General features: G+C 46.9%; 7 protein-coding genes across 8 annotated transcripts; 3 read left to right on the top strand and 4 right to left on the bottom strand.

Annotated features, from left to right (window-relative positions):
• Nucleotides 1–169: 169 nt before the first annotated feature.
• Nucleotides 170–2,665, bottom strand: BDCG_05962 (uncharacterized protein). The gene is made up of 4 exons (XM_045421676.1): nt 1,533–2,665; nt 1,344–1,399; nt 1,110–1,257; nt 170–1,003 (listed from the first exon to the last, which is right to left on the bottom strand). Exons 2-4 carry the CDS (start codon nt 1,355–1,357, stop codon nt 761–763), a joined length of 405 nt encoding a protein of 134 aa, XP_045277500.1. The 5' UTR covers nt 1,358–1,399; nt 1,533–2,665; the 3' UTR covers nt 170–760.
• BDCG_05961 lies at nt 2,404–5,160 on the top strand. 2 transcript variants are annotated; one of them, XM_045421675.1, is made up of 2 exons: nt 2,404–2,541; nt 2,732–5,060. In XM_045421675.1, the coding sequence occupies exon 2, from the start codon at nt 2,769–2,771 to the stop codon at nt 4,569–4,571; it is 1,803 nt and encodes a 600-aa protein (XP_045281479.1). In that variant the 5' UTR covers nt 2,404–2,541; nt 2,732–2,768; the 3' UTR covers nt 4,572–5,060. The 2 variants fall into 2 exon arrangements, with proteins under 2 accessions (XP_045281479.1, XP_045281478.1); XM_045421674.1 differs by having other exon boundaries at nt 2,404–5,160.
• A 16-nt stretch (nt 5,161–5,176) lies between these two features.
• BDCG_05960 (uncharacterized protein) lies at nt 5,177–7,525 on the top strand. Its single transcript, XM_045421673.1, has 4 exons — nt 5,177–5,307; nt 5,591–6,235; nt 6,394–6,507; nt 6,641–7,525. Exons 2-4 carry the CDS (start codon nt 5,817–5,819, stop codon nt 7,143–7,145), a joined length of 1,038 nt encoding a protein of 345 aa, XP_045277499.1. The 5' UTR covers nt 5,177–5,307; nt 5,591–5,816; the 3' UTR covers nt 7,146–7,525.
• A 544-nt stretch (nt 7,526–8,069) lies between these two features.
• BDCG_05959 (urea transporter) lies at nt 8,070–10,543 on the bottom strand (the record flags this gene model as incomplete). Its single annotated transcript, XM_045421672.1, has 4 exons — nt 8,070–8,377; nt 8,473–9,440; nt 9,515–9,731; nt 10,477–10,543. The coding sequence occupies 4 exons, from the start codon at nt 10,541–10,543 to the stop codon at nt 8,070–8,072; spliced, it is 1,560 nt and encodes a 519-aa protein (XP_045277498.1).
• Nucleotides 10,544–11,677: 1,134 nt separating this feature from the next.
• On the bottom strand, nt 11,678–14,477 carry BDCG_05958 (rho GTPase activator; the record flags this gene model as incomplete). The annotated part of the gene is made up of 9 exons (XM_045421671.1): nt 11,678–11,789; nt 11,880–11,950; nt 12,038–12,132; nt 12,214–12,357; nt 12,459–13,089; nt 13,145–13,350; nt 13,431–14,037; nt 14,126–14,179; nt 14,301–14,477. The coding sequence occupies 9 exons, from the start codon at nt 14,475–14,477 to the stop codon at nt 11,678–11,680; spliced, it is 2,097 nt and encodes a 698-aa protein (XP_045277497.1).
• A 3,494-nt stretch (nt 14,478–17,971) lies between these two features.
• On the bottom strand, nt 17,972–19,246 carry BDCG_05957 (uncharacterized protein; the record flags this gene model as incomplete). Its single annotated transcript, XM_045421670.1, has 4 exons — nt 17,972–17,997; nt 18,054–18,574; nt 18,792–18,854; nt 18,954–19,246. 4 exons carry the CDS (start codon nt 19,244–19,246, stop codon nt 17,972–17,974), a joined length of 903 nt encoding a protein of 300 aa, XP_045277496.1.
• A 985-nt stretch (nt 19,247–20,231) lies between these two features.
• On the top strand, nt 20,232–22,371 carry BDCG_05956 (uncharacterized protein). The gene is made up of 3 exons (XM_045421669.1): nt 20,232–20,850; nt 20,961–21,073; nt 21,332–22,371. Exons 1-3 carry the CDS (start codon nt 20,788–20,790, stop codon nt 21,477–21,479), a joined length of 324 nt encoding a protein of 107 aa, XP_045277495.1. The 5' UTR covers nt 20,232–20,787; the 3' UTR covers nt 21,480–22,371.
• Nucleotides 22,372–22,376: the final 5 nt, after the last annotated feature.

Raw genomic sequence — 22,376 nt, 5'->3', positions numbered from 1 at the left:
CACCGCTTGCCAGGCTTACTTCATGAAACATTCACGCGGGTATCTCCCTAAGAAGTTATTGGTTTCATTGTTTGTTTCTCTTTTCTCTGAATAAATATTTGCTTCTGGATTTTTCCGGCGCATCAAAAGATAATATATTTGAAGGGCCGCGGTGAATAATAAATCATCCATCTACTCAGGGGTGGAAAGTATGATTATTTATGTCTTCTGGCTAATAATAGGCAAAAGCAACTTTCCGTCTATTACTATTTTCAGGTTTTGCCGGATAGAACTGGCTGTTGAGTCTGTAAGTTTGAATTGCAAACTGGAATAATCAAGCAGGATGGATGGCGTGAATGATATGGAATGTCGATGAAGTAGTACGTGTACATGGTCCCCCTTGATATCCTCCTAATTAGGGAAATAATTTAAAAACGAAGCATGTAGTAAAAGAGAGAAAGGTTGAGGCTATCTCAAAAGATGTAATGTACGGAGTCAGTGCCTAGGTAGTCGTTTTGCGCATCGCCAGTGAGAGCGTCAATTAATTTTCTCATCAAAAAAGTCTAAACGGTGAATTGTTGCATGAGAGGTAAGAAGAAGATGGCTTAGAAGAATAAAAAACCAAATGGAAACAAAGCAAGGAAATGTTATTCATGCACAATCGCTCTTGTTGCCAGAAAAGAAAATAGATGTATCAAACCGCCCATATCAACCTCGAGAAAGAAACGAAACGGAAAGAAAGAATAAAAAGGGGGGAGTCAGGAAGCGTCATCTCCTCTTCCTATCCATCAGATACCTCGCCTCCAACTCCATACTCAGCAATCTTCTGCGCGCCAAACTCCAAGATTATCTTCCCCATAACGAATAACGGGACTTCAGGCTCATTTTCGCGTGTAAGATGCAGCTGCAGAAGCAAGGAGCACATACTCAGGAAACTGGCAATTGAGAAAACGTAGATCGTCGCAAATGTTTCTTTTTTTATGTTAATTTGGCGTTGGGTGATGTGGTAAACGAAAGAGAGGACCTGTTTTTCAGAGCGGGGGGAAATCAGATATCAAATGGCTAGAGTAGTGTCCTCATGAAGCGTATATGAATGAGATGTTTTTGGTGGTGGTGGTGGTGGAACGAACCGATGCAATTGATATCCATGCTGGAAGGAGGAGGCGAGGATCTGAGGAAGCGCCAGATAAATAGAGGATCCACGACGTGAGGTATGCAAGAAGACCATTCGTAGCCAAAAGTCGAATGACAACTGCAGCGGGGGTATAATTAAGTAGCCTTTGGGTTTCCGTGTTAGTTTGAGGATTCGATATGGCTTTGTCCGTTGTAAAGAAATATCTGGAGGGAATCTGGGGACAGCTTACCATCTAGACATCATACAATCTGTAAAAAAGTAAAATAAATATGCTGACGCCGAACACTACAAACCGGGAATTAGGTTAGAAATCAGTTTATACTTCTTGTATGTACGTCCTTTAAATCTCCCTTTTCGCCTTGTAAACACGGGTTCCTATGAGAATGGGCCGCAAATAAAGGACAGAGCAGGAAAATACCCAAATAATAGCCAATGCCACTTCCGTAACCCTGAACCGTCTCTCCACGTCCCAATCAGCCGCGGCTCCTCTCACAATAGCTGCTGTCCATCCTTCATGCCAAAATTGAGGCCTGATCCGCAGTAGCTCTGCTAAGAACGTGAAGGCACAACGTAAGCCCCACCATGCTGCCGGAAGGATGCTGAGGCCCCGACAAAGCAGTAAAGGAATATACCAGCGGCGGTCAACGCCCAGAATCACTGCAACTCGAGGATGGAGAGAGGATAATATATCCCGGGGTTCGGAAGCGGGTGTACCTGGAGACGGCGGCGGGCACGGCACCGTGGATGGGGAGGAATAATCATCCGAGGACGCAAATAGAGGTGGAGGATCGTTCGAGGCTGGGGGACGAGCGCGGTATGACCTTAGAGCATTGCGGAATCGAGGCTGGGACTGGGGAGGGAGGGCATGGCGAGGAGAGGGAGGGGTGGGTTTGTAGCTCGCGGAGGAAGACGCCAGTCTTTTGAGTTGACGACTATTGCAGCCGCAGGCACTCAGGGGGAAGTTTTATATAGGACAGTTTGAAGGAGATGTGAATCTGGTAGTTATCCTGCTGACGGGAACAAGAATTGTTTGCAATTGTTTTGCTGGATGAGTGTTGTAAATGGAAGCAATGATGAGAGGAGAGAGGACACGAGGTAGTTTATTTAGTTAAATAATATCCCTTTGTCGTGGCGGATGGCTTTAATAAGAAGTACCTATAGTTTAGGTCCGGGTTTCGTTAAACAAGCCCCCTGCTTTAGGGGCAATATGGCGCCAAGGGCTTGTTTTCGGCGCCTAAGATATTCCCAGGTTAACTGTACTCCATGAACCAATAATAATATCAAATGGGGTTGAAACAATCCCCATAGCAAACCTGGATATTTATGTATGTCTGGAGTATAATTATTTATCTCAAATCCCCGCAGCCGGAATCTTGAAGCTATCCCCTCTCAGAAATCACAGACATAAGCATCAAGCAACAATAAATGTATGTCTTGTTAGTGCGCAACAGACTGAGTCTTGAAGTCTCCAAATTGGATGCCATACAATCATCATCTCTCCGGCTAAGTGTACTCGCCTTCATCGTCACCAAAGTTTCCGAATCTTCACTCTTCAAACCTTAACTCTGTGCAGCAAGTCAAATGAATCCTGTCTTACTATAACTAATCGCTAGCTAGTTGAACTGCGCAGCAATCGAAGCTAGGCGAAGCGATCATGATTTCATTCAGAGGCAGATGGTTAATTTACGTTCTTCTATCAGCCACCCTCCTATTTCTTTATCACAGAAGCGGGCCAGATGCCTTCGCCCCAAATCCAAATTATCCAAAGCTGCCGAAAGGATTCTCATTCGATTGGAAGAACTTCAAAGAAAAATACCCAGTGAAATCATTTGTGCCGCTACCGTCGGACCCGGTAAAAAGGCTGCCCAGAGTTCAGCATGTGTTCTCCGACAAAGGTTTCAAAGAAGTTCTATCGAAGCAAATACCCCGACAAGAAGCTGTCAAACAGTCATTTATTCGCGCGTGGAATGCGTATAGGAGTTACGCATGGATGCGCGACGAAGTTACTCCGCTTACAAAAGGATCCTATGACACTTTTGGTGGATGGGCAGCCACCCTGGTTGACAGTCTTGACACCCTATGGATCATGGGCCTGAAGGACGAATTCCACGAGGCTGTACGCGCTGTTGCCAATATCGACTTCACTACCACTGAATCTAAGGAAATCAATGTCTTTGAAACAACAATCCGCTACCTGGGTGGTCTCTTATCAGCCTATGACCTGAGTGGAGAACATGTCCTTCTTACCAAGGCCACGGAGCTGGGAAACATTCTCTACGCCGCCTTTGACACTCCAAACCGCATGCCCGTTACCCGCTGGAAAATCCATTCCGCGTTCCTGGGACTCGAGCAGGAAGCCTCCCGCTTCTGTCTTCTTGCCGAGATCGGCTCCCTGACCATGGAATTCACGCGCCTGTCACAACTCACCAAGGACCCCAAATGGTACGATGCCGTGCATCGAATTATGAAAATGTTTGAAGAGAAGCAGAGCAAGACGAAGCTTCCGGGGATGTGGCCTCTGGTTCTCGATGCACGCACGCAAAATTTCGAAGGGAAAGTGCATACCTTTACGCTGGGCGCGATCGCAGACTCCCTTTACGAGTACATGCCAAAGATGCACGCGCTGCTGGGCGGCGTGGATGATAAGTATGAGCGAATGTACAGGGATGCCATGGCTGTGGTGGCCAAACATATTCTTTATAGACCCATGGTGCCCGATAATGCAGATATACTCATTTCCGGCAAGGTGACTACGCGTGACGACGGAGGCGTCGAGCTGGATGCCGAAGGCCAACATCTTGTTTGCTTCGCCGGTGGCATGTTCGCGCTGGGGTCCAGGTTGTTCGATATCCCCTCCCATATGGATATCGCGCGGAAACTTACGGACGGTTGTATCTGGACATACAAAGCGACCCCGTCAGGGATGATGCCCGAGGTGTTCCACATGGTTCCATGCCCGGCCAACGGACCCTGCATGTGGGACGAGAGCAGGTACAAGGAGGCAGTAGTCACCGCACATGCCAGATCCATTTTCTCGCCCGATGGCGACAAACAATGGTACAAGGACAACAGCGCAGAAGCCATCATTGCTCGCGAACGCCTCCCCAAGGGTATCAGATCTATAGAGGATAGACGCTATATCCTTCGCCCGGAGGCCATCGAGAGTGTCTTCATCTTATATCGCATTACAGGCCGGACAGAACTGCTTGATACGGCATGGGACATGTTCACGGCCATTGAGGAGATGACGAAGGCGCCCTTTGGGAACGCAGCGCTGAATGACGTTACGGTCCCTAGGGGAACGGCTGGTAACGCGCCGTTGTCAAACCGAATGGAGAGCTTCTGGCTGGCGGAGACGCTGAAGTATTTCTATTTGATGTTCAGTGACCCTAGTTTGATTAGTTTAGATGAATATGTGTTGAATACGGAGGCGCATCCGTTTCGGAGGATGGGATGATAAATGTTTTTATTAAATAATGGGTGCGTTTTGCGAATTTTGTATACGTATAAATGTGAGTTTTTTTGGACCCTTGTTCGTTGAGTAATGTCCGACAAGCATGTCCTAGTGATCTTGGTGGTAGCTATGTATACATACCTACTTTTAGCTAATATAATATATTCAAATATACATATCAGCAGAGATCTATAGCATATATCTGGGAAGAGGCGATGATCATAGTCACTAATTTTACATGATTTATATCACCATTAAATCACTGTTTCTGGTATCCCCTCCCCCAATCCCCAGAGCATATGGAAAATACCGAAAGAGAAACCATATCCACTAGCCCTCATCAGGTAAAAGGCCGTTGTCTTCTACTCTCTGCGAACTTCTCCTTTCGTATCTTCTCGTACCTGTTTGGTAGGCGACAACTATTTTTGGAGGCGTATGAATGATAATAATCACCCGACCTGATATCAATGCATCGATTATCAAAATAATACCATCACTTTAAATGTGTCCTGGTTCAGCGAGATGTTATCGGGGTTGATCTCTCAAAGCAATTCATGGAATTATTGGCCTCAAAGGAGTATTTTCCATCGTCTGACTGAACAATGTCATGGTTGTGCATTTCAAGCAGCTACAACAACTTCATTGAAATTAAGGAGCATGCTTTTAGAAAGGTTTTTTCAAGACGTACTTGACCTCTCTAAACATGAAGCACCTCCAGTTTTACCACGTTAAATGATGGGCAAGTATCCTCCCGCGTTCCCCACCCAAGCATGATGTTGGGGGCTCGAGAACCTGCAGTATGACTGCTGCAGCTAAATTTTGGGCACGGGCAGCAAAAGGAATTGCTTTATGGCAAATCCCAGAAACTGCTAGGGATGATTGGTGACTGGACGAACAAAAGAAATAGAACAAGAAAATATTTTGACTCTGTTACATAGAAAGTTGGGCAAGATGGAAGATGTCGGCGTTGTTGCAAGGTCTGTGATAACGTAATTTCTGACTAAACCTAGTTAACTAGTTAGTTACCGCTAATCCCAATACAACAATCAATTTTTCTGCCGATTTCGAGGTTAAAAAAAAGTCCGAAACAGATCGGAGTAAAACATCTCCAGCAAGCGACGAATTACCAGGGCTTCACGACCCAATTCTTCCCAGCACCCGTCGCCAGTGCCGCTCAGCGGGCACCTCCGCTCTCAACTTGCGTCCACTATTACATTAAATCACCCCCGGGTGGGCTCTGTAATTGCAATGGCATCCTCCCTCGCTCCCCGCTCCTACGCCCTTTCTTCTCTCCCCCTCCGAACCACCACCACGTCTCCTTATATCCACCTCTGGTCCTCCCTACAATCATTCCCCTCTTCACCGTTATCCTCGCGATATCTCCTTCTATCATGCCGGCCCTTCTCCCACACTACACAGCGGGAGGCCTCTATGAGAAACGCGCAGATATTGCGGCCACAAGCAGAAGCGACAATGAGCTCGAAAAACCAGATGAAGGAGGCCCTGAGATCGATGAGGGACGGGTCCATTCCCGATGATATGGGGCTTTTGCCGGGCACCTTTATCCGGCCTCTGTGGAGGAATATGCCGTCCATATTCAGGTATCCAAAAGAGCGGCTGTGGATGGAGTGGGTATCGCTGAGGGCGAAGTTTCAGGATTTTGTTGGGTGAGTTGGTTGACATTTTTATATTTCTCCCGGCTATACCTCCCTTGGAAAATGGGGCAGGGTCTCCACAATATTCGTTACTTTGACTGCCAGGATTTAACCCAGCTGACGAGTTCTCCCGGCGCAATTGTGCCCGCATTTAAACCACCGCAATCCAGCGTTTTAGCCTATTGCAAATACCTCAATGCAAAAAACAAGCTTCCTCTCCGCCTCCGCGAGAGAAAACGCGCCGCCCGCGACCTCTATAAAACCATGTACACAGCTTACGCAGCGTGAGTTTCTCTCATACTTCTACATTGTTTTGCAAAATAAATAATTAAAAAAATTAAAATAAATAAAATTAAAAAATTAAAAAAAGAATAAAATAAAATAAAATAAATACGCGGCTAACTAAAAGTTCCCCAGCGCCGACACCGCAACCCTCGACAACATCTGCTGCGACAGCCTCCGTGATCAATTTCTAAAGCGAATCTCCAAACGGCCCCCACAAGCCAAAAAGCTCGTCTGGACACTGCACAAATTCATAAAATTCCCCTTCTCAACGACCCTGACCGGGTCGCGCGTCATCGCCGACCGCGCTGCACAGGTGGCTCACGGTGTCGGTATTCGCCAGGTCGTCGTGCGCATCCAGAGCCGCCAGTCTCTGGTCCGTCCCCAACCCCCCGCTGCCGAAAGCCCGAACGAGGCCAAGAGAACCCTGCCGCAAGCTGCCGCAGGGGAAGCGAAGAGCCAGACTTCCACAGAGTATATTGTGTTGCAGAAGATGCTGGTTGCGGGCAAGGAGGGGGACTGGAAGGTATGGGGGTTTGTGAATGAGTCGACGATGGAGGATATGGAGACGAATCCGGCGTTTGCGAAGGGGTTGTCATTGAAGGATCGGTTGGAGCTTATGTCTGGAGCGAAGTTTTGAGGGAGTGTAGGGTTTCTTCGTGATGGTGGGAAGGGAGAGGAGGGGAAGGATGCCATATTATTGTGGGCTCAGGGGTCAAGAGAGGGTTAATATCTTCGCTCTGTAGGATATTCTTTTCTTTTATTTTGCAAATTTTGCCATTTTTTTGGTTCTCGATTTGCTCTAATGTGAGCTGGTGCGGGTGTTCTTGACATCTCTGGTATTTTGTAAAATAGCCAAAACCATTGTTGAGCTGGTGGTTGTTATCATCGTTATTCCTCTATATATCATTTTTGTGTATGTTCGGAGTATTATAAATTAAATAAATAGATCCTGCCTTGATTCTCCACTATAAGAAACAGTGCAATGAAACAGAATTTCAAACATTCAAGAATAAAAAGCCAACGGAGACTGTTTATTGAGCATATCTAGTTATGTATCTCTCTATACGGAGTATACACCCACACGGACGGCGATTAATAGTTACATGATCTGATCTAGTTCTCCGCAAAACTCCACTCCGGGAAAATAATAAAAATGCAATTAATCCTCAAAATCCTCCTTCTCCCATCACAAAGCCAGCCTCCCAACTAGAACAAAACAAAACGTATGATTTTTCGAAAGTGACAGATATAACGAGGGCCTCCCATTTTGCCCACCCAATGTGTGTATATGCAGAACAGTGTAGGTGACGAAAGATATGCGATAAAATATATAGTGAACAAAATGGGAAATGTATATAATCAATCTAAGAAGGCGCACTGGTGGGTACACTCGTGAGCGCGACCTGGAAACAAATATCCTCCGGCTATTCGTGTCCGGTAGACAGCCCTTTTTTATTAGTTTTCTTTCAGTATTTTTAGTTCAAGTTGTGGCAGCCAAGAACAAAAAACACACACGCGGGACCCTTATGAGCTGGAAATTACCGACGTGAGTTTATTTTCATCACATCTTCAACCACTTACTGGCCACCCGCTCCCGTAGAGACGGTGTATGACTATCGTCAGAGGCGATAGGTCCCTCCTCTACATCCTTATTTGGAGACAGCGAGGGGCCTCCGACACCAGACTCAATATTGGGTATTCCCTCCTCGGATGAATAGGGGCGGGAAGGTTGAGGGGGTGGCACTGGCTTGTCCAATGCATCGAATCTGCGATGTTGGGATTTGGCCAAGAGGTAGTGGTAGCCCAGTCGGAGGATAAGCGCAGCGATGGCGAATAGGATACCCCCGAGCGGGGCGGCGAGGAATGCACCTGTAGGAGGCATCAGCAACTGGATTTTAAACATTGATGATACAATATATAGGCAATTGACCGAAGAATATATTGGGCGAGGGATGCAAACATACCAAAAACACTCCAATCTTTAGCGTAAAGGCCGTTTTCCAAAAGAATCAGCTTGGCGCCAGCATGCGCGTCGCCATAGTAAATAGTTCCGAAAATGAAGACGGAAAAGATACCGCCCAGCCCTCCGACAACGACCTCGAACCCCGTCCACCAGTAGACTTTATCCCACAGGCCGAAAACCAGCACGGGAATCGAGGATGCAGATACGAGATCTGAGATCAAGAAAATCTGCAGCACGCTGGGAGACATGAGCGCCACAACTATCACGGGGATGATACACAAGACAACGAGGATGCGCACGTATATCAGCGGTAGACGGTTGCGGAAGAGGTCGTTACTACCCGTGCTGACCATTGCGGACTGCAGGCTGTCAAAGGCGGCAGTGCTGAGAGAGACAGTCATGACGAGCACGATACCGACGACCCAGGCCGGGAGCTTTTCAAGGAGCAAGAAGAAGGCAATCGAGCCCAATTGCGGTGGATCACCTGGCCATGCGCCAGACCATGCAGCGAGCAAACCTGAAACACCGACTAAAGTGAGGATGCAGAATATAGCGCCGCTGGCAATAGATACACCGATGCGCAGATCACGATCAGTTTTGGAGGCGAAAGTCCGCAGCCAGAAGTTCGATAGGAAGAAATCGTTTGTCAGGATGGCTATGGGGAGAATGTAGATCAACTGCCAGCCGAGGAGAGACGGTTCCAAGAAGCCAGATGACTCGACAAGGGCGCGGTCGATATTAACCTCTGTGCCGACAGTGATGACGGCAATGATGATAAGACCCACAACCATTGCTCCTTGGAGATTGTCGGTGACGAAAGATACTTTGAAGCCGCCTAGGGAGGTGTAGATTGTTGTCACGGCAACCTCAACGATCACCACAGGCAATCCGTCGAGTCCTGTAAGCGCAGTGATAATCTGTTGGAGGGCGGAGAGTTCCGCAACCATGTACAGGAACAATGTAATCAATCTGCCCGTAAGAAAAAGTTTTAGATTTTCCATTCAAGTTAGAGCAAAAAATGGGGAACGGAGGTAGACACGTACGTCAGTAAGCTAAGGTATGTCGCAGCGACAATCCCATATCTCTGCCTGGCCCATTCAGTCAGGACAAAGCCTTCTGGGCACTTTCGGCGAATGATCGGGCCCAAATATCCAAAAACCAGCAGAGGCAGTGACGAAGCCAACCCATAGACAATTAGACCCTGGACACCGGCAATAGTTGCAATTTCAGGATATGTAAATAAAATTCCTGATCCAAGACCTGTAAAGGTAGAAGAGAAAAGAAAACGACAGAGGATTCCTACAGTTAGCTTATCCACATAATTTTAACACGAGTAAAAGGGAGGGAGAGGGGGATAGGGGGGAGAAGCGGCAGCACGTTTCCCACGCAAGCATTAACTTGGTCGAGTGTTCAACGGTACAATCTCAGCATCATGCCTGCATCGTATACCCGATAATCTCTCTAGGAGTTTGAATAAACAACAGCAAGTTTGAAGGAAGCCATTGTCCCCGGAGGTGGATTACCAAGTGTTCCAATGCCGCAATCAGCGCCCGTAGTGAAGCCGCAGCAGATGCTGCTCTGGACCTACCGTTCTGGAGGAAAGGGAAAGCAGTTAAATATATCTGTGATATAGAGAAACCTGCAGGCAGGTCGATGCGACATGGCATATACGGACGTAAAATGACTTCCATATCTCCCTTCCCTGTTTCCGCCTGGCTCGCAAGCCCAGAACAGCACCCACTGAACTGAACGCTCGAATACGAACCTTGTCTATGCTGCGACAAAAATATCAACGAAATCCGTATCCATATAAATTCCGTCGTCTCCCTCCACATCCGTTCAGCTCTTGTCCGGTAGACTTCATGCAGCGCTTAATCCATGAAGCTGGGACATTGAGGCAAATAATATGGTATCAAAGACAGAACCTTGCGTTTGATATGGGTTGGTTTTTTTTTTTTTTTCGTTTCCGCAAGCGCCAGCTTTGTCACGACCATGGTTATATTACCTCTAGCAATTTTTATCTTGCTGCCGCTTCTCATAAAGGAGAAAGCAATTGAGGCGCAACAGCGCATTGTCTGTGCAACTCACCGGACGCGATAAAGTTCAGGGCAAGCGGGATTGCTATGTTTGTTTAACCAGAAAATATATTAGTAGTCAACAAAAAAAGAGGAGACGGAGGAACAAAAGGGCAGGGGTGGGGTATGGAGCGGAGCAGAGCAGAGAGTGGAGGACTATAAAAAAACCCCCGACAGGAAGAAAAAGGCGAGGTATATAGGTAAATAATTAATGGCAAGTAGTAATGAGGATTTATTTTGCTTTTTCTAACCCTTCTGTGTGCCATTGCTAGACATGAAATCTTTTGTGGTTTGCTTTCGAAGTCGGTATGCGATGAAGAGACCGAGACAGCTGTGCGAAAAGGCGAGAGCGTTAGCCTCCAACTCATCTTTTTTACACGGAGGGAGTACATGGGTATCTGAGAGTGAGGCTATACAGGAAAGCTCCCAGAGTCAAATAGATCAAGGCATTTGATGCCTGGAAAGACGGTTTGCCCATAATCTAGACTGTTCAGTCGCTGGAAACTCTTTTAGGATGCAGAGGAAGAGCTCCGTTGATAGACAACGTCAAAGGCTCAACAATTATCGGTATGGGTGTGTGATAAACCGACAGGATTCATGGAGAGTATAAAACAAAGCTAATGAAGGAAGAAAAGCAAAGGGGGAAGAACAACTCAGACTGAGGGGGATAAGAAGATTTTTTTCGTCCCACCAGAAAGCGGGTTGCGGCTAAATTCGAGCCCTCAGTATTAATAATTATGTCATCGCTTGCCGTTCGGTGAAGGCCGGCCGTCCGTCGGGCTTGGCACTGTCGGGATATCACGTGGAGGCAGCACGACTCGGCGATTGAGTTGCCAGATGAGTGAAGTGAATAGTTAGAGGATAGTTAACTCAGGATAAATATGTAGCTAAATACTACACCTACGTATCTTGCTATAGTGAGATGGAAAAATAAATAGGCTAAAAGTAGTGTAGTATATATATCGCCGAATAGGGGTGAAGAAGCAGAAAAGAGATATGATCGGTACATGATAAATAACTAGTAATATTAAGGATAAGAAATCCCAGGGAATCTTGGCATGCGGAAAACCGAAAACAAGCAGGAAGGGAGGCTAAATATAGAGGACAGGAACGGTGCACGCGCCACTTGTTTTATTCCGTGTGGAAAATTGTGTCCGCATTCAGCAGAATGCCCTCTATAACACGTGCTTGCCAACCGGAATCTGCAACGTTGTGTCCGGCATTCGAACCCATCAGGGTGAGACTAAAATAAAGTATCCGAATTAGTACGCTGTATTATTACGCGCATTTTCAAGCTATGTAGAAGTAATAGCAAACTAGGGGGGCAACTCACCCAAAGCTAATAGCGATGTTGCCTGCATTCATTCGATTCTCGTCAGATCGTCTGTGGACGTGGCTGAGATGCTGGTTATGACAAATTTTTAGTTAGCACAATATAACACTACGTTAAACTATATAGAGATGGAAACACGAGTGCAAAAGGATACTAACCAATATCAACGCCCGGAGGGTCGCATAGTGTGCATCCGGGAGATTGTTAACAGCCGCATGCAATGCAAGGCAGCGCTGGTAATCGTCATCGATACCTATATATTTTCCCATCGATGACATGTTTAGTACGAACGATACATGTATACGAAGGATATGATTCGCATCACATCACTTACGTGCAGCATTGATGAAATCCGCATAATACTTATTCATGAGCAACGGATCAGGAAGCTCTCTGAAGAACTGCTTCAGGAGCCCAGCTACGCTGTTGATGTCATGGAAGAAGTTCTCCGGGTTTGTGAAATCGACTAGTTTGAAGTCTAAAGTATTTTTTTCAGTCAGGGTAACGAGTTAATCAACGTTTTTTTCGTAAGAAAAATGGAAGGGGAGGGCGAAGGGAGAGAGAAGGATCCTTGCATACTATGATCAAACAGAGCCTTCAGATGCGCAATGTGACTAGCATTGCCAGAGAGACGATAGATACCCTCAACATTGAGCCCGAAAAGCTCGATGGCCTGGATACACTGGTACACGATCATAGGAATGGCGGTTTGATCTCTAAGGAACAGAGCTTCCAGAGACTGGCCAAATACAGGGCCAGGCCCAGGGTCAGGCTCCTGCGGCTCACGTGATGTATCTGCGCCGAACCCGTTCCTAGCTGCTGACAGGGTTTCTGGAGGAGGTTGCTGTTGCTGGACCGGTGAATAGGGCCGGTATTGGGTCGGCATGTGGGCTGGACCGGGCCCAGGCGGTGGATACGGCTGCCGCTGTGGCTGTTGCGGTGGCATTTGTCCTGGTGCTTGCTCGTGCATGCCATATGGATCCTGTTGCGGAGGTGGTAGCTGATATGGTGGTTGATACGGCTGCTGCTGCGACGGTTGTTGGTAGGAGTGTGGCGAGTGCTGATGATGGACCGGTGAGGTTGCAGATTGAGGGGGGGTGGAGTTGAACGGAGGTCCTGATAGTTGCGGAGGAGCCTGGGGGAGAGGTGCGGGGCTGGGTTGGTTTACAGTTTGTATAGGGGCTGGTTGCGGAGGAGGGGTCGCGAGTGTCTAGAATGCATGTCAGATAAAATTAAACAGAATGATTTTGATATTAGTAACGGACTGGGTGCTTCTCATATTTGATCTCAGTAGATCCTGAGCCAATCTTGGACGCATGGCTCAAGACGAAGCTCTTAAAATCCTTCTCGTCATCAACTTCAGACGCAACTTCCCGCAGGCTCTTAAACCCAGCGGCATTGGCATTGACGCCGTTCTTCAATGGGCTCACGCAAAGACCATTCCCAAGCAGAAGTTTCTCGGTGAATGTAGCTAAAAATAACGTCAGTCGCCAAAAATGCCATACCACCGCATGTCGCTCTTTTAAGGAATAAAAAATAATTCATTCATACCGAATTTCTGCACCTGAAGGCTAAGCCCAGAATCTCCCTCAGCCACCAAATCCTGCAGCGCGCGCACGGCCTGCGGCCGCAGGTTCGAGATCAGCTCATTCTTCATACCCTGCACCGCCTGGACCTTGGACGCATATTCCGAATCCGAATTCTGGACCTTGCGCAACAGATCCTGCTCATGCTGCGCCGCAGACTTGGGCCCCTTCAAGCCAAATTTACCATGCTGAGCGTCGCCGGTCCGAGCGCGGTCATACTGTTCGGCGAGAGAGTTGTATTTCGCTTTCGCCTTCTCCGCCATGTTCTCCGCATCCTGCACGCGCTTTTCCGCATTCAGCCCGTTCTGCTTCCAGTGCTTCCGGCCCCGCTCTAGGTTCGCAGCCAGCTCATTCAGGTCATCCGACATCTGCTGAAGGGAGAGCGCAAATTGGAGGCCATGGTCGGCCATGCGGTCGTGGATACGGTTTATCTCATCGCAGCTGACTGAGAGAGTGCCTTGGCGATTATCGATGCGCTGGGCCGAGTCATGGACAGAGCGAGCAAGCTTTTTGAGGCCTTGCGCATGTTCTTCTTCGATGACAGATCGCTTGCGTAGGAAACTCGAGAAGTCCTGGAATTGTTTGAAATCAACTGGTCATTGGGAGGGTTCGACGGATTGGGGTATGAAGAGGAAGGGTATTGGGGCTGTCGTGACGAACTTTAGTGGATGCAATGGTTTGTTTCAATCTAGTTAATAGAATCGAAACTCCAATCTGTTTTTTTGTTTTTTTTAAGTAGGCCATGAGTAGTTAGCTATCATGTTCTCAGCAGCTTCAAAATCTCACGGTATATACTGTGCGCGAAAAACAAGGATCTCGGATCTGGTCCACATACATCCGACTGTAAGACTTTCTCCAACTGAGCCATCTCCTCTGGATTAACGGCAGCAGGCGCTGGTTCTGGAGATACTGTTTTCGCCGGTGGCGATGGTGGGCGGGGAGGCAGTTCGCTCTCTGTTCGTGGGGAGGCATCTGGCGTAGGGCGATCGTCGGGGGGAGGGCTGTCTGTCATGACTACTAATATATGGGAGATCTGTACAACTGGTTGGGTAGAGGAAGAGCAAAGTTGGGCAACGACGAGACTCGCTGTCCAATTCTTTCGAAAGCTGTGTGGTGCTCGTCGTTGGGACTGGCTGTTCAGGCGGCTGGGGGTTGGTTATCCGACGTTGGCTGGCTGTTGTTGGCGACTTTGTAGGCTGAAGGGAGAACAGACATTTATTACATAGTTAGTAACTTAGTTAGTTGTTAGTCGGGCGGGTTGGCGGGCCTAGCGCCTGTTAGTGGCCGCTAGCAGGCCGCGTCAGGGGGCTAATCTGCCCATCAAACAAAGCACACAACATGTTGGATTTAGTTAACTAGTTTTGTTATTATTATTATTGAGTTGTTATATCTGGGAACTTTTTGGCGGTTGAGTTCCCCCACCATCAAAGCGCCTCCTTCTGTCACACAAGGTGTACGACAGACAAGAACGGGGTGGTGTATATATATATATATCCCAACCGCAGTTACACCATTGGATGCAAATTGTTTCTATTTTAATGTCCTTGTATGTTATGTACCACAAGGAAAGTTTCTGTCATCTCTGTCACTCGGTACCTTGCGCCCGTTGCATCTGGTTTTGCCAGTACTCTGTACTCTATGCCGAACAGGGGCATGGGCTCTAACAATGTCAGATTAAGATTTATTATGGCTCCAAGGGATCTCATTATTGGCCTTCAGACCATGCTAGATAGGGGGAAATTGCAAGGGGACTCCTGAGAAAATGAATGAATGGTAGTAGACTTTTACGTGAAGCTAAGTGACTGTGCGGAGTATTTAACTTACACATATGCTAGCTATTTTATTTATATATAAAAATAGCAGGGTAATATTTAATATATCAGGTATGTCTTCATATTCTGCCCCTGCACCCCTGACGTCTTCCTCTTCTAAATATCCCATTCCATACCACATCGATATTGACGCTTGTTCCAAATAGGGGCTTAAAGCCCAACATAACGAGCATGTAAGGAATATGTACTTTCATGAACCGCGGGGGAAATACATATATTAAAAAAAAAATCAATGCTCGATATTTGATATAAACGGCTTTCAAATATCGTCGAGAACACCTGGTGACGGACTCAGAGTATTCGCTCTAGGCGAATTGAACAGGTAGTTCGCTGATTTATTGGAAGTCAGCGGCTGCGCGCTATTAAAGAAGATATGGCTACAGAAAAAGTAAGGGTCTGAGAGGAAGGTGAAAATAGGCAATGCCAGGGTTTTCTTGTCCACCTGGCGACATGGATTAGGAAACATAGTTATTTGCATCTCACTCTTCAATATCTGGGGCCAACCGGTCTCATCATCCACTTCTTCAGCGGGTATGATGTAGGGTTATGGCGTGAAGAGCTGCTCTCAGTTGACGGCACAATGGAACAGAAAAAGGGTGGGGTAGGATTCATAAAGAATCGGAAATGAAAGAGAAACCTCTCAAGAACAACATCTCTCTTTCATATGAGTACTTAGTGTATGAGGACTTAGAAAAGAGCAGCATTTTAAGCCCTATTTTGAATGAAGATCTTTAGTTTCAGAATTTGAGAGATTTGATTCTTGAGATTCAATCTCTACTCCTTTCTCAATGTTCTTCAAAACTCCAGAGTCAAACCTCTATAAACCTCTTCAGTGAGTGAATCTGTTCAGAATTAGAAGAAGAGCATGAGCGTCCCGCCCAGCTATATATACAGGTTGTAACCTCTGGAGGTGAGTCCTCATTGCGTATCGGAATCCACCTTGCCTTATCAGCTGTCAAGATTTCTAACGGGGATATAGTCGCTGGGTCGGTGGTTGTCGAATTTATGCTTCATTCGACTTGTTCGAGCAAGGAGCTCCAGCTAGACTCGTATTGGCCCGTGAGGAGCAAACGCAGGGTAACCTCCATTGTCAGGTTGGGGCGCTACGCAGCTGTCATCCATCGCTTGATCCCCATTAGTCGCAAAGACATCCCCAGAATTTTGATGTGAAGCGAGGGGCGTAACTAAATCCCAAACCATAACACTAACTTAAGTTGTACTATCGAGTCGAGTCACAGTTATCAGAAGCAATGGGAGCGGTGGGTACTCAAAGTATTTGTCGATGTAGTTAGTGTGGACGGTGAGGATGCTACAGGCCAAGCGCTCAGTGACATCGGCCAAATGTTGGATGTATTTGAAGAGCTGATTGATGTGAAATCTTAGACTTGTTAGTGATCATAGTAGTGTGATCTCCACTCCACTGGACAATCTCACACTTGTATGAGTCTGTTGATATCACTTTGTCTAGCAGTCATCAGCTGAACAACTCGGTGAACACATTATGATTATCATCGCGGAGGTATTTTTAACAGAGATCACCAGGGCTGTCATAAATGAGATGGTGTGATTGCTGAGTGGCATGGATGGGAATAAATGCGCGCATTGAACATATCGTAAAAGAGATGGAGAGCAAATAAGTAGAATGAGGAAAAAGGCATAATAGTCAGTGTAAGAAGGGTAGAGTGCGAGCAAGCATGACGGATGGGTTAGAGTGCAACAGAGTGGATTTCCAGCTGTGCCCTTCATAGTTCCCGCTATCCGTTCTATTCAGTGTCCTCCGCGGTTTCCTTCTCTGCTGCTTTGCACTATTGTAATATCGAATCGAGTCTTGGCTTTTGTATATGTGGTGTAAATCAGCGCCAGCCTAACGAATTGGGTGATGTTATCCTGCCACCTTAGGTGGGCTGAGGGGTAGGTAGCCGAAGTGGCACTACGCGAGGGAAATGGTCAACCCCGAATCCAGTAGCATGGTCATGGCATACCTGCGTGATTAACCCATCGGACATCGCACTTTTCATCAACAACTCATGGACCACCTCAAGGATCCAGAAAACCAGTTGCAACTTCTGAAGATAGAAGCAAGTGTGGAGGTTGTCTGAAGGTCATCTGGATCTGAAGATTGGAATGGTAGGTTCAATGTTGATTGCAGTGAGAATATACAGATTGAGTACACACTGTCTGTGCTATCTAGAGGTTATCTAGAGATTAGAGGGCAGGTTCAAAGTTGATTGCAGTGACACTACCCGCGGCAGAAGATAGTTCAAGATACCCAGTATCTGCCTGCTAGAGAAAGGTAGGTATGACGGTTCGATACAGCGCGGAGTTTTTGAGTTTCAAGTTAGATAGACAGAAGTACCGTGTGAGCATGTCAACATCCATTTTCCAAAATGGTGGCTGGCTATTTTGCCCGAAAATATCAGCCGGGCCATATGGTCGGAGGATCGTTTTGGCATCGGCGTGCAGCCACTCTGAGGTAAATTCCCTTCGTCACGGCAGCGGCAAAAGGTATAGGAAATGAAGTCAGATGCATCCGCTATTGTAGCATAACCAAATTCGTTGAACTGGCGCTAGTCTACCACCCATGTATCCACAGAGTATTGAGTTCCTTCGCTCGATCAAACGCAGCTAATCGTCCAATCAAGTCAAGTCGCTATGCGAGCCTGCTAGGTACCGCCTACTTCGATCTGAGAATCGGCTGGACTGGATTCTTGTGAAAAAGTTTACCTATGCCGGGAAACGGGCAAAGGGACACCTACAAGCAACACTAGGCACAACAGAACGGGCGAGGGAGGACCTTGCCGGGGAAAGATAATTTCCCGGCTGCGTGTCCGATCCCCAGGCGCGACAGGGCGCGACAGGTGCCAGGATACACATCCTCGTTCTCATGATCGTGGAAATGAGGGGCTCTAACCCTAACCGCTTGCCGGAACCGATGTACGAAGGTTCAACGGCAGATGTTTCTTGGTAGCGCCGGAGTAACTCGCGATCTGCGTCTTCAGCCAAATCCTCAGCCTCCGCGCTACTTCCCATTGAATCAACAAAGCCCGGGCCGTGCCAAAAGACCATTGTGTTCAATGACCAAGGCATCATCATCTCGATACACGGGATGAACTTTTGCTGGGAATACAGGAGCATCAAGGCGCCAAAGACAGCACGGGGCGCATCAGGGGCAGCAGGGCTGGCGCTCGAGGAGCATAGAGGGCAAGGCTCTGAGTTGCTGAGGCAGCGACATCTCTGACCAGACGTCGTGGACTGTTCGCGGAAGTAACAAAACCAACTAGAATCGTGATATTCGCGGAGGGGAGGTTTGTCAGTTAAAAGCCATATTCGCGAACCACGGCAGTGATTTTTTATTTTATTTTTATTTTATCAACAAGCGTGCGAGAATTTCAAAAGGTGTATTGTACATCGCTTAGGGAGATGTCAATATATGATCGTTATCCCTTTATATATACCATGCAAATCCCCGAAGCTGCCTGCCGGTCACTACTCACGTTAGCAGCATCACAACAACCACCTTCGGAATCTCTTCCAACATCTTCCTCTGCGCGTTCTCGCTATACTAGGGGATATCAGACCACGGGGGTAAAAAAACTCCCGCAGCTGCAGCCCACGAGAAAGCCCAGGGGGAGCGAAACCGGAGCGGCAACTCTAACGATCGATGAAATGCCGTCATTTCCGCGAAGATCTCTTTGAAGCCGGTGTGGCGGATGCCACAGGTGGAGCAATTGCCATCGCCATACATATCGATCCGGACAGGCTTGTCCTGCGACCTCGGGTAGTAACAGTGCTTCCACTCTCCAAAACCCAACTGCATGCCGATATGCATTTTCAGCTGGGTGAATGTCATATAACCATGTTGTAAACATTCTCGGATGTAAAAAGCATAATATGGAGACGACTGAGCGGGTCTCAGCCGCTCGATTAACCATGACCAGTGTGATCTCATCATACTATCCTGCTGTTATCCCGCCGCATGGACGCTGATTCTCCAGGTTTAGTGAAGTCAGCAACTATGCCAACAGGAATCGACAGCTGTCAAAAGGCTAGAACCTAGTTGTGAGGTAGCGTGGTAAAAAGGTATATATGTGGATATATATAAGAAAAGTTACGCTATTTCTGTTGCGCTCAGGCGGGCAGAGAGCTATATATAAAAGGTAGGGGAATATGAACATGTAAGAGGCTGGATGGATATAAGGTATTTATATAGAGATATATAGAAATATATCTGGATAGGTATATATGAAACAGAATAGTCTCGAGGCTCCATTCCACTAGGAGCCATATCTAACGAAGGCTCCGGGAGCTTGCAGGAGGGGGGAGGGGGCGAGCAAGAACGTCTAGACACATAAGCACTTGTTGGCAGCAACAGCAACAATACAGCTAGCTGGATGATGGGTCAGCAACAGAGCAAAAGAGGGAAGCGGGATAAGACAGCGTTCTGTACTGTATATTGCATCCTGCTTTTTCGTAGTATTGCATCACTCACCTGAACTCAATTCACAGATAGACAAGAAACGCTACCATGAAGGTGACATCGCTCCAAGGGACGATGCCCCTTACCGCCTGACTGACTAGCCAGGGAACCCAATAGCAATCAGGATAAAGGGATCAGATTCTTTGGTTTGAAGCTTGGTGGGCGGGGACAATACATGTGTTGTCTCAGCTAACCATTGCGCCTGCTGGAGAGCATGCATACTGTAGAAAGATATGGCGTTTCCATCTTCAATTAGCGCAATCAGGCAGAATATCAGATGTTTAAGGGATACTTATCCTCCTGTTAGTTGTTGTTTTGTTCGATCAGCCCTAACCTAACAGCCTCTAAATAAAGGATTTCTCTGATGAAAAGAGAAAAAACAAAAAAGACTTGCAAAAATGAATAGTCGCAAGGTGGAAGTTCAGAGACACCAGCAGCAAGGACATTATTCTGTCCAAGCCGCGCTGTTATAGTTAATATCGCCGCCAGAGACAAACTTTTAGCCTGGGTCAGGGATCCTTCAATAATAGCTCTGCTTCGGTGGGCAATGCAGTTGAACGAGGGTCAAAATATCTCAGTTGAGTGTGGCTCGAATCTTGGACTGGGAGAGCCTTCAGCGAGGGTTCAAATGCTTGAACTCGTCCATTCAACTGAACAGTGAAGGCCGTCGTTGCTGAGCGATCGCGAGTGGTTAAGTTGGATACTGCCTAGGTATTCTTATTATATTAGGCAGTGCAGTGGAACACGGCATCCGGTAAAGGGGCGGAACACATGCCGCGGTAGTTTCGACGTAAAAATGATGCCACTGGGAAAACAGCGTACAGCTTAGAGCGCAAGCTGTCAGTCAGATAATTATATAAATAACATCGATTACGCTGGCGATAAAAAGGATAACAGAAATTCTTCTAAATCCGCAAAACTACATTTTTCTCAGGGTATCAAATAGTTATTTAATCTTCACTGCTACTTCCTGAACAGATCTCCCTCTATCTGTAACTACCCCTCCGATAACCATGATATCCCAAGAAATCCAACTCATCGCCATCATGAAGCCATTGCCGGGCAAGATTGATGAGGTGAGTAATCCCATTATCACATTGCAAATGACCAAGATAAAAGAAATTAAATACAAATGCAAAGAGGCAATGCTAGAGAAAAGAAATGCTAATACCATCCCGACTTACAGCTCGCCGCTCACCTAGTTGAAACAGGCAAAAATATTCAGCACACTGAACCTGGCACTTTAGCTTGGTATGTTGTGCAACCAGAGGGAGGAGACGAACTAATTGCTGTGGAAAGGTATGTTCTTTTCTCTCATATCCATTTCCATTCAACAAGTGGGAAATAACTATGCAATAATGCATGTCCTCTATCCTATTATCATATATATAAACATGCGCTATTGCTACCCCGCCGTTCCCTGCTCATGCAACACTTGCCCTTGATTTCATTGCTCCAAAGCACAAACAATCGTTCCGAAGAGAAAAAAGAATGCTACTGGATCAGACCCTGATTTCTAACGTTCTCGAACAACACCAAAAAATTTAAACTTCATAGATACAAGGATGCCGAGTCTCTGAAGCTGCATAGCAAGTCCGGCCACCTGAAGGCCCTCACTGAGGCTGCGGGCCCGCTATTGAGGGAGCCGCCTACAATCAAGGCCGGGCGCCAAATTGCCGGGTTTAGGAGGGAGGAGAAGTTGTAAGGTTTTTTTTCTTTTTTTTTTTCCGGCGCCATGTTTTGGCGGGGGAGGGGAGAAGTTTCTTATTGTTTTTATCATTGAGACAATGTACATATTTATATATGCGGGATGACCGTTATGGTTTTAATTGAGCTATGTAACAAATGGACACCCTCTTGCGCATACACATTTACAAAATTGGATTGAACATGAGCAGTGGGCAGAAGGATGAATCTGACTGAGACACGTCCGACCATTATTATTACAGTTTTGGGAAGCAGAAATTTTCCGATACTCTTCCGATAAACTGTAAAATCACATTTCGGGTTTTGTACTTACATTTGGTGAGAATTTTCTACAAGTTATATAAGTTATTAGCAAAGCTGTACTCCGTACTAACTAGTGAGTTATAAAATTTTCTATACATAATAATGCGGGGAGCTGATAAGGCTCGCTGTGCCCTTGCTCTGTAGCGGGCGAAGCTACATGTATGCTTTTCTATAATTTGTTTCCAGAGGCTAAAATATCCAACAGTTGCACGACAGGACATGGGTTGAGCAGCGGCAGCAGCAGCAGCGCCATCCTCGCAACAGCAACAGAGCAACAGCAGTGTAGAGTGCGCTCTAACATGTGTGGGAGGAGAAATGGGATTGGACATCCCAATCATTGCGAGGTCATTTCGGGTGGTTCCATCCAACAAACTTTCGAAGAAAGTAGCCATTTTAAATAATATATCTAGAGCAGCAACGAAACCTGTCGCTTGCTATCTCCACGTCTAGTGATCGGGATACAATCACCCTTGTCCATGGTTGGATGTAGCTAGTCAGCTAAAGAGACAACCCGGGATGGGCCACATGGAGGCGGCGGCACAGACTAGCTGCACGGAACATCGAGGAGTTCGAGTCGCACATATATATATAT

Source organism: Blastomyces dermatitidis (genome assembly GCF_000003525.1).
Source record: "Blastomyces dermatitidis ER-3 genomic scaffold supercont1.6, whole genome shotgun sequence".
In the NCBI taxonomy this organism is placed as follows: domain Eukaryota; kingdom Fungi; phylum Ascomycota; class Eurotiomycetes; order Onygenales; family Ajellomycetaceae; genus Blastomyces; species Blastomyces dermatitidis.
This window is presented reverse-complemented; position numbering and strand designations above follow the sequence as displayed.

What these genes read in the sequence shown, in the direction of transcription:
- BDCG_05962 (XM_045421676.1), bottom strand. An exon ending in CATGGATATCAATTGCATCG is followed by an intron (nt 1,004 to 1,109) that starts GTTCGTTCCACC and finishes TCTGAAAAACAG; the next exon opens with GTCCTCTCTTTCGTTTACCA.
- BDCG_05961 (XM_045421674.1), top strand. Translation starts at nt 2,769, where the DNA reads ATGATTTCATTCAGAGGCAGATGGTTAATTTACGTTCTTCTATCAGCC.
- BDCG_05960 (XM_045421673.1), top strand. Translation starts at nt 5,817, where the DNA reads ATGGCATCCTCCCTCGCTCCCCGCTCCTACGCCCTTTCTTCTCTCCCC. An exon ending in AAGTTTCAGGATTTTGTTGG is followed by an intron (nt 6,236 to 6,393) that starts GTGAGTTGGTTG and finishes ACCGCAATCCAG; the next exon opens with CGTTTTAGCCTATTGCAAAT. An exon ending in ATGTACACAGCTTACGCAGC is followed by an intron (nt 6,508 to 6,640) that starts GTGAGTTTCTCT and finishes AAAGTTCCCCAG; the next exon opens with CGCCGACACCGCAACCCTCG.
- BDCG_05956 (XM_045421669.1), top strand. Translation starts at nt 20,788, where the DNA reads ATGATATCCCAAGAAATCCAACTCATCGCCATCATGAAGCCATTGCCG. An exon ending in TGCCGGGCAAGATTGATGAG is followed by an intron (nt 20,851 to 20,960) that starts GTGAGTAATCCC and finishes CCCGACTTACAG; the next exon opens with CTCGCCGCTCACCTAGTTGA. An exon ending in GAACTAATTGCTGTGGAAAG is followed by an intron (nt 21,074 to 21,331) that starts GTATGTTCTTTT and finishes TAAACTTCATAG; the next exon opens with ATACAAGGATGCCGAGTCTC.